The 13,866-nt window shown below is 38.6% G+C and overlaps 1 protein-coding gene across 2 annotated transcripts in view; it reads left to right on the top strand.

Moving 5' to 3' along the window:
* Window positions 1-13,866, top strand: part of LOC132393238 (X-linked retinitis pigmentosa GTPase regulator-like) — a 71,841-nt gene that overhangs the window by 5,330 nt on the left and 52,645 nt on the right. For both annotated transcript variants that reach the window (XM_059968241.1, XM_059968240.1), the window contains exons 2-4: window positions 9,412-9,537; window positions 11,771-11,863; window positions 12,281-12,343. In XM_059968241.1, the coding sequence (XP_059824224.1) occupies window positions 9,412-9,537; window positions 11,771-11,863; window positions 12,281-12,343 (282 nt within the window). The remainder of the gene's footprint in view (window positions 1-9,411; window positions 9,538-11,770; window positions 11,864-12,280; window positions 12,344-13,866) is intronic.

Raw genomic sequence — 13,866 nt, 5'->3', positions numbered from 1 at the left:
CAGCCCGGGCCGCCAGCTTCCGGTGGTCACTGAAATTTGCGTCGGCCAGCAGCAGATGTATGTCCTTGGGCAGTTGCTCTAGGAACGCTTGCTCAAACATGAGGCAAGGCTTGTGTCTGTCAGCCAGGGCCTGCATCTCGTTCATTAATGTTGATGGCGGCCTGTCTCCCAAACCGTCCAGGTGCAGCAGGCGGGCACCTTGCTCACGCTGTGAGAGGCCAAAGGTCTCAATGAGCAGCGCCTTGAATGCTTCATATTTGCCTTCTTCCGGGGGCGACTGTATGAAATCCGCAACCTAGGCGGCCGTCTGCTGGTCAAGGGCGCTCATCACGTGGTAGTAACACGTGGAATCAGAGGATATCTGCCGAATCTGGAACTGGGCTTCTGCTTGGCTAAACCACATGTGTGGTTGCAGCATCCAGAAAGTCGGCAGTTTTAGCGAAACTGCGTGAACAGATGAAGAGTCGGTCATCTTTGGTCCAAATCCCGTTTGGACTGTTGGGGTCACCAATGTAGCAATGTATTACATTCAGAGCTAGAGACAACGACATGCAGTTGGTAAGTTGTTTCGAGACTAGTTTATTGAAGCTTTGCGGCGTTGGCTTTTAATCCCTAGTTCCCACCCTCTCCGGGCGGAAATAACATCAGAGGTGCATTACCGAAGTCTCTCCCTGCGCGCTGGCTATTTGTGAGCCGGTTCACCTGTGCAGAAAATGGGTCGCCACAACTTGACATTTACATGGATTAGTCCTGGATTGTAATATTTTGTTGCATTTGAAGAGATGGGATGTTTTGGAATGAATTTCAAAAGGCTATCATATCCCTTTTCAGACCTTAACATGTGCATATTTCAGAAGTAGATAGATGTCAGGCTACCCCCCAAATCAGCATTTTGAAAATGCAGTATCAGTGAAGATGAGACTCTGGCTGTGTACAAATGATCTGACAGGGATTGTCCTCATCAGCATCCAGGCACGGTCTTGGTGCTTGTTTGAAAACCCTGATGACCTTGATTATACTTAGAGATATAGAAAACCTACAGCACAATACAGGCCCTTCAGCCCACAAAGCTGTGCCGAACATGTCCTTACCTTAGAAATTACCTAGGGTTAACATAGCCCTCTATTTTTCTGAGCTCCATGTACCTGTCCAGGAGTCTCTTAAAAGACTCTATCGTATCCGCCTCCACCACCATCGTTGGCAGCCTATTCCACGCACTCACCACTCTCTGCGTAAAATAAACTTACCCCTGACAACTCCTTTGTACCTACTTCCAAGCACCTTAAAACTGTGCTCTTTTGTGCTAGCCATTTCAGCCCTGGGAGAAGCCTCTGACTATCCACACGATCAATGCCTCTCATCATCTTATACACCTCTATCAGGTCACCTCTCATCCTCAGTTGCTCCAAAGAGAAAAGGCAGAGTTCACTTAACCTGTTCTCATAAGTCATGCTCCCCAATCCAGGCAACATCCTGGTAGATCTTCTCTGTACCCTTTTTATGGTTTCCATATCCTTTATCCTAGGCGACCAGAACTGAGCAGAGTACTCCCAAGTGGGGTCTGACCAGGGTCCTATCCAGCTGCAACATTACCTCTCGGCTCCTAAAATCGATCCCATGGTCGATGAAGGCCAATGCTCCATATGCCATCTTAACCACAGAGTCAACCTGTGCAGTAGATTTGAGTGTCCTATGGACTTGGACCCCAATATCCCTCTGTTCCTCCACACTGTTGAGAGTCTTACTATTAGTACTATATTCTGCCATCATATTTGACCTACCAAAATGAACTACCTTACACTGCGTCCTGACGAAGGGTCTCGGCTCGAAACGTCAACTGTACTTCTTCTTATAGATGCTGTCTGGCCTGCTGCATTCCACCAGCATTTTGTGTGTGCCACCGCACACTTATCTGGGTTGAACTCCATTTGCCTCTTCTCAGCCCTGTCAATGTCCCGCTGTAACCTCTGATAGCACTCCATACTATCCACAATACCCCCAACCTTTGTGTCATCAGCAACCACCCTACTGGTCCATCACCTTTTCAGGCATGGCTTTATAACATTCCTTGTAGAACATTGTCAAATTTATTTGTGTTAGGGTGATGTTCTTCTACGTGAACTTTCTGTAGGGGCCAGGTGGTGTAGCGTCAAGCAGCTGAAATTAATGTTTTGTGGCAATGTGACCCAAATAATTTTCTTTCACATTGGGGACAGAACCTCAACATATTGTGACTTTTGATGCTTGTACACGGGACATATGCATAAGCCCCTGCAGACACAATAGCTATAAGAATGAGAAGTTAGTTGGGTACTTCTTCCCTCCTCCAGGCATTTGTATGTTACATCTCTGCAGACAATTTAGGTTTAATGTCCAGATGAAGTGGAAGTTCATCTCAATGCAGTGGGGGAACAAGGTACAGGATGCTGAACACCTAACATCAGGTACAGCAATACAGCAGTTCACAACTGAAGACCAGATACTTTCCTGCAATTAACAGGAAATTGCTTTTTCTATATTCACAGTCTCCTCTTCACCTTGACTGTATATTTAACCAATTCTTGTTGGGTTTCCACTGTTTGAACCATATTCCCAGTATCTTCAAATAATCAAGATTGATTTGCATTGATTATGGATTAGTTGCAAACCAAAAGTGGATCTGAACGTGTGGCTGACATTCTCCATTTATGAAGTGGTTTTGACTTGACCACTCTCCTGTATTGTCACATTTCTTATGAGCCTTAGTTAAAAGTTACACCTAGTTTTAGGATCACTCATAAGAAATATCCATTCCACAGCCAACCAGTCAAAGCCCCTTTTGGTGTTATTTTTTAATATTAAAAGTGCCTTGTTATAATATCTTAAATAATTTCTAGCATTTTCTGAGTGACAGATATTGAGGTAACTGTTCCTCTCTTGTATTGCTTTTGGACTAAAGGAATTATGGTTGTTATTTTCAATCATGAGTTTCCTCCTTCCAGTTTTCAACTTGGAAATGAGATTTGCATGAGAAATGAAACCAGTTCTGAGATGATATTTGTATAATTTCCAGTGAAGACTGATGAAAACCATTTAATTCATTTTTTTCTGATTATTAGTTGCCCAAATTTGCATTGTAACTATTATCTATTGAAACTCTTAATATCTGTATTTTAGATTCCTGGCTACTTTATCTTGTACTCTAATTTTTTTCTTTCATTGTTCATCTTGAGTCATTATTTGCTTTTAAATATTCTATCCATTCTTCCGATCTGCCACTTTGTTTAATTATGCTTTATCTTTTGATTCATTATTATATTCTTATTAAGTTGTTTATTCACCGGTGGTGAAACATTCTCTCTGGAATATTCTGCATGTTCTAAACATCCCCATAAATGTCTGCTAATGTATCTTGATTGAACAATCCATAACCTAATATACAATTCATTTTTGCTCGCTTTGCTTTCAAGGCCTCAAAATCAATTCCCCATCTAGGTTTGTTTTTGTCCATTTGATTTATCACCATACCTTTCTGACAAGTTCCTGTTTATTCTTCCTTTATAGTTAGTCCTACCATGTGGTTTCTGTTAGGGAGTCTGGACAATTTTCACAATGACTTCCTTCTTTAATAATTTCTTACCTTTAACCATAACAGCTCTGCATCCTCGTTTCCTTGGCTTGGTTTTAAAATAAAGAGGGGCAATCCATCATTACTTAACAACTTGTTCTTCCAAAAATGTGCTGAACCTTTCAATATTCAAGACTCAAGCCATGTCATCCTGCAGACATTTCTTTGTGAAGGGCCTGTCGGAATATTTGCACACAGCCAAATTCTCACCTACACTGATACTGCATTTTTAGATGGCTGGATGTTGACTGTTTATTCCTTTTCACAGATGCTGCCTGACTTGTTGAATTCCTCCATCATTCTGTGTGTGTTACTCTGGATTTCCCAAATCTACAGAATCTCACGGTTTTGACTAATTGATCATTTAATGGCTATTTGATCATTTTTGATTGCATGTTCAGTTTATGAATTTTATTTCAACTATATACATTCAGATAGATACCTTCAATTTTATTCTTTTACTTTTGTAGCCATTAGTCTTTTGTACAGATTTATGCTTAGATTTGTACACCCTATCCCATCCTGTCAGCTTGTTTATTATTTACTTGTTAATACTTGCCTGTCTAGCCTTATCACTATGATTGACCACATCTTGCCACCTTTGATCCTATGCCCCACCATTAATCTTAAAATCCTCTATTTTCCTAGTTACGTAGCTCATTAGAAGTCTGATTTCAGCATCGTTCAGGTGAGAGCCAACCCAAAGATTTAATTCTTACTTTCACCAAACCTGTCGCCAGTGTGCCTTGAACCCATTTTCATGCTACACACCTTTGAGATATGCACTCATTTCTCCAACTTTATTTGTCCTAAACTGATTACCATGTGGCTCAGTTAGAAATCCAGAGTTAATTCCCTTTAATGGTCTGCATCTTAATTTAGTGTCTAGTTCCTCATATAGGCTATGCAGAAACTCCTTTTTCCTGTCCGTCAGTTTCTCACTCTCATCCAAACAAGTAAGAGAATCTCAAACTCATTGGACAATTACAAAGACAGAGACCCCTGCATCTTGACCCTTTGGCTTTACTTGCATTGCTTGTAGTTATATTTGTTGTCCCTTATCTTTGATGAAATCGCAAGAACCTCTTGTGGTGTGCAGGCACCTCCAGGTATAAGGCATCTTGGTAACTCCACTCTTCCATTCTTAACCCTGATAAGTTGCAATTAATTGATGCCAAGCTGCAAACACTAGTTGCAGATGAGTTTGCATTTTTTGCTCACATTGGAATCCAAGAACTCTCATACATAGGAGCAGTAATATTTGTTCTGTCATCCTTAATACTAAGTACTTATGAAATTTCTTCCTTCCTCCTTTCATATATTTTTATTGTTTTAACCTTTTACCCAAAATCACTAAAAGAGTTAATTGCCCCAAATTTTAGCATTTTGAGAGCTACATGTATGTTTACTGTTTGCTTATAAAGCTTTATTTTTCAATTCAGTGCTGTCTTGTCTTTCTGTTAAACATGTATACAGTTGTACTGATCTATATTGGCTGTGCTGAAGAAGGGGGGAAGTAGCTGATCTGCTTTGTTGTTAAAGTCCATGACAACTCATCTGTAATGTTGGATTCAAGAAAAAGAAGTTAAGAAAGATGGATTGCAGTAGAAATAATCAGGTTTTATTTTGTAGTTTCTAAGAAAAGTCTTGGAATAGAATAGATAATATGAGGGGCCCATAGAGCTGTGTGGGGCAGTCAGACGTGGGAGTTCATGCTTAACTGAGATACTTGAAATGAATTGAAGGCATCTGGCAGTGACATTAACAATACTTTTTTTTTATCTGCACTGTAAGTGTTTCCTCATTTAATCAATTAGGTGAAAATTCAGCTTAGATAAGTTTGACTATTAACTGTTTGCGAAGTGGATATTAATGTACTGAGATAGTGTTTTTTTTAAAGAAAATATAGCTTAATTAAAACCAAATAGCCATTATACAGCTTTTGGTTGGTATCATATATGATTTATTTTTGTCTTCAGTTTTTTTTTGTAATTTTATTGGTTTTCATTAGAATTACGAGTGTCCTTTAAGCAGAAAATCCTGAAGCATTAACCTTACCACAGGAGCATTATTTACTTTGAAGATGCTGTAATGAGAGAAATGAAGCATGATGTATTAACATACATTAATGTAAGAACATATAAGGTAGAAATGGGAGTAGGCTGCCTGATCCCTCAAGCATGTTCTAGCATTCATCATAATCATGGTTGATCTTGTACTTCAGCTCCATTTTCCTCTATTATCCCTATATTCTTTGATTCTTTATTACCCTTGAATCTATTGGTCAATGAAAAAGGATCTAGTGCTTTCCCAGTGTATATGACAAATAAACTCTTCTTGGGCTTACAGCCGAGTACAGGTATTGATTATAACTGATGTTTCGTTGACAAACTCTGCCATCTTTGAAGAATATTTTTAATTTATTTATTTGTACCATGTATATCTACAACTTGTATGTTGAATAAATATATTATTCCATTCTCGTCATCATTAAGGATAGTGAAGAGAATGGTGCCATGACAGAATGCTGCTCATTCACCTTTTAAAATGATTTCTTTTACAACACTCCTATCCCAGTTGCTGAAATTGTGTGTGACCAAATAGAATCCCAAAGCCCAACTGGCAAGACTGCTGCAAAGGTATTTCGAGGATCATCAGAGTGGAGACACAAAGGGTTCTGTGAATTAATACTTTTACAATGCCTTTCCAAAATGCTCTGATCTAATAAACTATTGTTGATATGCAATCAACAGGGGATGCACAGAAATCTGCACATTTCAGGATCCCTTGGACCTACTTGTTTTTAACCATTAGGAATAAGTGTTGGTTTCAGCACAAGGTTTTGTTTTGATTGTTCTGTGGGACTTTATTTGACATGGTGGTCTTGATTTAGAGGCTCTTTTGAATCTAGATTTCTACTAGTGCAGAATTTGACTCATAATGTAGTAAAATATCATCTTGCATGTTATGCTCAAAAGGAAGCATAATCTTTGAATGTGTATTCAATTTCTCTGGCAATAAACAATAACATTCCCTAAGATTTCCTAATTGCTTTCTGTATTAAATCGGCTGTAGATGAGTGTGTCCCCACTAATTCATTCAAAGTGTTCCCCAATCAGAAGCCCTGGATGAATCTTGAGATCCGAAATCTGCAGAGTGCCAGATCAGAGGCCTTCAGGTATTGAAGCTACCAAGAAACCAAGGAAGACCAAGAAAGCTACAAGACGTGCAGGTATAATCTCCGGAAAGCCATCTCGTGGGCACAGTGGAGATTTTGGACCAAACTTGAATCAATGAAGGATACCTGACAGCTGTGGCAGGGCTTGAATGCTATCACTTCCTACAAAGTTAAATCAAGTGACATGCGAGACAGCAGAGTTTTGCTTCCAGATGAGCTCAATGCTTTCTTTGCTCTCTTTGACCGTCAGAACATGGGGGAATTATTGCAAACCCCCACTTCTCCTGATGATCCTTTGATCTCAGTATCAAGCTGACGTACGGACTGCTTTCAGGAGGGTGAATCCAAAAGAAATAATTGGAAAGGGCAGCTGGCCATGTACTAAAGACCTATGCCGACTAACTGGCTGGTGCATTCACTGAGATTGTTAACTTCTTGCTTTGGTAGTGTGTGGTACCCATCTGCTTCAAGCAGGCTTATACCGGTGTCCAAGAAGAACATGGTGACCTACCTCAATGATTATTAACAGTGATGAAGTGTTTTGAGAGACTGGTGCTGAAACATATTGGCTCCTGTCCGAGAGGCAACTTGGATCCACTATAATCTGCCTACCGGAGCACCAGGTCTACAGCAGATGCCATCTTATTGGCTCTTCACATAACCCTGGAACATTTGGATAGCAAAGGTGCATACATCAGGATGCTCTTTATTGACTACAGCTTAGCATTTAATACCATCATCTCCTCAAAACTAATCAATAAGCTCCAAGACCTTGGCCTCAGTACCACCTTGGGTAACTGGAATCTGGATTTCCTCACTTGTATACCTCAGTCAGTTCAGATTGGCAACAACATTTCTTCCACGATCTCCATCAGCACAGGTGCACTTCAGGGCTATGTGCCTAGCCCCCTGTTCTTCTTGCTTTACACCTATGACTGCGTGGCTAACCACAGCTGATGACACCAACTGTTGAGGGCTAAGTCAAAAGGTAATGAATCAGCATTCAAGAGTGAAATTGCAAATTAGGCTGAGTGGTGTCATAACAACAACCTTTTACTCAATGTACATCTGCATGAAATGCTGTTGTAGGAAAGCAGCACCCATCATCAGAGATCCTCACCACCCAGGCCGTGCTCTTTTCTTGCTGCTGCCATCAAGTAGAAGGTACAAGAGCTTCAGGATATGCACTACCAGGTTCAAGACTGGTTACTATCCCTCAACCATCAGGCTGTTGAACAAAGAGTAACTACACTCACTTGCCTGTCTATTGAGGTTCCCACAACCAATGATCTTGTTTTAAGGACTCTTTATCTTGTGTTATCTAATGTTTTTGCTATTTATTGGTATTTATTCATATTTGCATCTGCAGTTTGTTGTCTTCTGCACTCTAGTTGATCTTTCATTGATAATGTTATTGTTACTATTCTATAGATTTGCTGAGTATGCCCACAGGAAAATGAATCTCAGGGTTGTATATGGTGACATATATGTCCTTTGATAATAAAATTTACTTTGAACCTACTAGTTGCCATTTGTGAATTACACAGCAAAACACTCGCATTGCTCTGCAAGTCAGAATACTGGAGGCATTCTCTTCCTATAAGTATTATGATGCACATAGAAATTCTGAATGATCGTAGACTTCATCACGGATAGAATATTCTATAATGCAAATTGTTGTGTAGTGCACAATGACTATATAACCCGTGATCAGTTTCACTATTCATGAATGATAATTTTTGGTTTGAAGGTTCCTTAAGGTTGTCATAGCCAAAGGAAGTAGTGGGAATAAGCTCCCACTACCTATTAAATGCTCCCAATGGTCTCAACTAGCCTCTGACAACTGTCCAGCTCCTGGCCTTTATGTGTGATTTAGCTCTAAAGCCTGGCAGGACTGCGTCTGACAGGAGAAAGGGCAAAGGTGGGCTACTGGCACCTTAAGATCAGTCGCTTTGGGCAGATGGGGCTTATTAGTCATGGTTGGCAGCTTATCTAGGGAAAGGAAAACTCTGATTTCAAACCTCCACTGCCTTGTGGAGATTATACCTGATTATGGGGAAAGCTTTGGGAGTAAACCCCGAAGAAAAATCTGGAGCTGGAGTCATACATTGAATTCAACATCCCTGCAACACTGCTGGTGCCAAACTGTATCGGCCTTCGCCGTTCCTTTGGATTCATCAGTTGCATGGAGAGGGTGAGCCTGCTGCATTGGCAACAGCTTGCTCTCCATATTGTACTGTTATGTGCCCACAGCTAGAATGCAACATCCATGGTCGACCCTGACTAACTGAGGGCCTTAGGTTTGTAAACAATTTAGCATATAAATGGAAAACCAATAAATGAAACATTCATTTTTTGTGAGTTTAGTAGTTGTTTAAAAAGTAAAAGAGTAAGAAAGAAATGGAAAAATGTTGTGGAGGCAAGTGTGATTTATTTTTTTTATTATTAACACATTTAGATGAAATTGAAATATTAAAATATAGATTACCCTGTATCCACACTGGATTTGTTTCATTAATATTAGATAGCTGTAGAACACTTGAGAATTTAGTTTATAATTTAGTTGGCATGAACATGAGCAGTTGGTTCAATTGTTCCTTTAAAATCTAATTTAATTTTATTTCAGTTTCAGGAGCTGTTTTTACATTTGGCAAAAGCAAATTCTCAGACAATGTGCCCAGCAAATTCTGGCTGAAAAATGACAAAGCTATTGCAATCAGTTGTGGGGATGAGCACACTGCACTCATAACAGGTAAGCTGTTAGTTCTATGGATTTATTTTTCCTCTACATGCAAAGCTTTTCCTTTGCCTTGAGCTTTCAATATCAAGCAACAGAAAATGGTTATTGAAATGAAGTACAGCATTTATTACTTAATTAATTTAGTTTAAAAAAAGCTCTGCAAACTTTTTAAAGTAGCTATGTTGGATGGTGTTTTCTGGTACTTTTATCACCTTGATAAATTGCCAAAATATAGTTGGTGGTGGTATTTAAAGGACATGATGCCTTCTGCATCCATCCTGGAACTTGACCTCAATAATTCTGTTTTACTACACATAAATCCCTTTGCTAACTATTTATGATGTGAATTTACATAACCGTAGAAGTGATTGAATGAGATAATTTCTTTCTTGGTCAAATACAGTAGAAAAACATTTGTCACCCTACTTTGTTTCTAGCTCCTAGACTTCCATCATAACGATGTCTCATATCTCAGATTTTCATTAGGAGGTTTGATAACTAATTTCTAACTTTAGAACAAAATGTCTGTCTGTGATAGTTGCACTACCCTTTACATTTCTAATGTTTGCTGTGAAACAATTAATTTCTGAGATGCAGTTGTAAATTCCATCACTTCTCAGTGTTCTACTGAAAGCAATGGGTGGGAACTTATGCTGGAACCTGAGCCTCAGCACCCATGTTTCATAAGGGTATGGTGAACTAGCTGACGTTAGCTAGCAGCGAAGAAAGTAGATGGATTTCTGGCAACTTAAGGGACAAAGTGATTGATAAATTGGCTGGAATTCAATTTCAGGTTGATTTAGTATACTTGCTTGAACTTGGAGAACATGGATGCTAGATAATGACAGATTTGGACCTGCCTGTGATATAATTACCAGATAGTCTGCTGTCACGGTTTGCACATCATTGAACTATAAAATACTGTAGTTGGGAACTCCTGTCTATGGATTAGGATCTCAACAAAAGTTAATTATTTTAAAAGAAAGTGGGATTATAGTTGGTCTGAAAAAAATGCAATTTCTGAGGATGTTGAAAGTCAACTGTTGAATTAACTGCTTTCCAGATTTTCATCTTTTTTCCTCTTTAAGGTTTTCCGTAATACTTGGACTTCCTGATGCAGAAGGTCTTCCATTTGTCATCTTTCCTAATATCTTTTAAACATTCAGCGTTAAATGTTTTTGATAACGTTTGATTAAGTATGAGAGAAATAAAAATGTTTGAGTTGAAAACATTTTTCTATGGTTTAAATTTTAGGTTTTTTTACATAACAGTATTTGTGTAAATCTTATTTAATTGAAAAAATATATTCATAGGGTCATAGAGCAAGAAACAGACCCTTTGGCCCAACTGGCCCGCTCTGACCAACACTTCCATTGCCTGTGTTTGGTTCATATCCCTTTATACCTATCCTACTCTTGTATTTGTCCACATACTTATTAAGTGTTATGTACTTGCCTCAATTGCTTTTTTTGACAGCTTTATTCCTATACTGACCAATCTTTGGTCAAAAAGTCACCCCCGGATTCCTATAAAGTTTCCTTCCTCTCACCTTAAAGATATGTCCTTTAGTTTTTGATATCCCAGCCTTACGAAAATGCTATGCTTATTCACCATAAGCTTGTAATTTTATACACCTCTAAGATCACCGCTCAATCATCTATGCTGTAATGAAAAGGGTTGCAACCTGCTCAACTTCTATCTATAACTCAGTTCTTTGAATCTTGGAAACATCCTCATAAATCTCTTCTGCACTCTTTCTAGCTTAATGGCACCTATGTAATGTAATATCACAAATGCATATTAGTTCAAGAAAAATAAGTGAGTGTTTAATTCCCCAAATGCATTTGGCTTGAGTATTTTATTCCCTAGTGTCTGCTATTGTTGCTCATGGTTAGTTGCTAGGTAATTTGGTGACCTGATCCTTTTTTTCCATTTCCTTTTTTAGGGAGGCGTTTATCCACATAAAAAGGGATCCTGCTTGTAGTTATGGAGTTCAATTGAACATCACTCTTTGAGAAGAATAAAAAATACTAGGGCAACAGATAGAGTTGGACCACTACAAGCCTTGCTTGAGGGCTTTACACTGTGAACTGAATTAGTGTTTCTGGGACCTAAACAGAAAAATCAGATAACTAGCTTTTGAATGCTAAATGATTAATTTAGAAAAAAAAATGCAAAGATTGTTCAATGTTAAAAATTGATCTGGTATAGAATAAAGGATAAAAGCAGGTGTTTTTTTTGACAGAAAATGGTAAGCTGTATGTCTTTGGGAGCAACAACTGGGGTCAGCTGGGCTTGGGAACAAAGAACATTGTGAACAAACCGACATGTGTAAAAGGTATGTAATTTTGCATGAACACTCATTTGTATAATGGAAAAGGAACAAGAGTAGGTTGTTTGGCCCTTTGAGTCTCCTCCATCATTCACCGTGATCATCCACTTCAGAACCCAGTTTCTACCTTCTACTCATAAGCAAGTTATCTGGGTCCTGAGTTTCTGCCTAAGAATAAACGTAATACTCTTTGGTGATACATGTTTCCTTATAAGAAAAAACAAGAACTGTTCTTATTCTGTGAGTGAAAGAGCTTCATAGTTATTTACTGCACAATCACTCTGTTCATGTGAAAGAAATTATTCTATTAGGAGAAAATATTTATATTTTAACTATATATTTCAGGTAGGAGAACTATATGATTTGTAGATTTAAAATGAGAATATCTACAACATTTCACTTTCAATAAATGCTTTGTTTTAGCGCTGAAGTTAGAGAGAGTGAAACTTGCTGCCTGTGGGAGAAGTCATACATTGGTTTGGACAGGTATGATAATTAACAGTTGATTCTGATTTTTCAAATACATAGTTGTAAACATTGTGCTATAAATTCAGAAGATTTGTATTGTAAACCATTATTGATGTTAAAATGCACCAGTCATTCATTTTAATGTATAAAATCTTTATGTCTATGGGTCACCCATGGAACCACTTGTTTTGATTGGAATCTTCCCTTAATTAGTCTCTGTGCACTTGCTTTGTACTATAGAGTAATAAGGTTGGCAGTCTCTCCTGGAGTGAAATAAAATGTTTATTTTCTCTTAAAAAAACTAGTGTGTTATTTATTTTTTTTCAGAGTCTTCTTTTTGTTGCTTCTTTGTTCCCACACCCACACTATTCTTAAACAGCTTCTTCCCCTCCGCCACCAGATTTCTAAATGATCTATGAACACTGCCTTATTATTCTTTTTTCTCTTTTCTACTATTTATTTTTGTAGTTTATGTCTTTGCTCTGTACTGTCATGTATCTCTGATCATTCTGATTCTTTTATTCCATTTCTTGATGTATTATTGTCACATGCACTGAGGTGCAGCTTTTGTTGTATGATATCTAGACAGACCATTGCATAGATAATTACATAGAAGTAGAACAAAAGGAATAAAAAACAAAATGTATTGTTTCAGTTGCAGAGAAAATGCAAGGGCCAAGACAAGGTAGATTGACAGATCAGGTATTCATCTTTACATTATCAAAGGTTTGTTCAAGAGTCTTATGACAGTGAGATAGGAGCTGTCCTTGAGATGCTAGTGTGTGTTTTCTGTATCTTCTATGTTTTATAACATAGAACAGTGCAGCACAGAACAGGCCCTTCGGCCTAGAATGTTCTGCCGGCTTTTTAACTTACTCTAAGATCACTGTAACCCTTTCCTCCCATAAAGCCCTCCATCTTTCTTTCTTCCGTGTGCTTATCAAAGAGCCTCTTTAATGTCCCTATGTATCTGCTTCTTCTATCACCTCTGGCAGTGTGTTCCATGTAGCTACCACTCTCTATATAGGGAAAACTTACCTCTGCTTTGAGTGTTTGAATCCAGTGAAAATGAAGGAATAATCATATTTTCAGATCAGATAGTTTGATGGAAGATGGGGGGGGGGGGGGGTGGGAGTGGTTCCTGATAAAGTTAGTTGCTTTCACAAGGCATCGGGAAGTGTAGACAGAGTCAATGGAGGCAATATTTTTTTGTGTGCTAGATTGGACGACATTCACAACTCTCTGCGATTTCTGCAGTCTTGGGCATGTTAATTATATTCAGGCTGTGAATAGGATGTTTTCTATATTGCACCTGTAGGAATTGATGTGACATATTTCTTTAGCCTTCTGATGAAGCAGAGGTGCTGATGTTCTTTCATAGCATCTACGTGGCTGGACTTGGACAAATTGTTGGTGATATTTACACATGGAGACTTTAAGCTCTCAACAATCTCCACCTCAGTACTATTGATGCAGACAGGAGTGTGTACTCTACCCTGCTTCCTGAAGTAAATATTAGCTCATTTATTTTCCTGACATTG

This window comes from Hypanus sabinus, chromosome 4, assembly GCF_030144855.1.
Source record: "Hypanus sabinus isolate sHypSab1 chromosome 4, sHypSab1.hap1, whole genome shotgun sequence".
NCBI lineage: Eukaryota > Metazoa > Chordata > Chondrichthyes > Myliobatiformes > Dasyatidae > Hypanus > Hypanus sabinus.
This window is presented reverse-complemented; position numbering and strand designations above follow the sequence as displayed.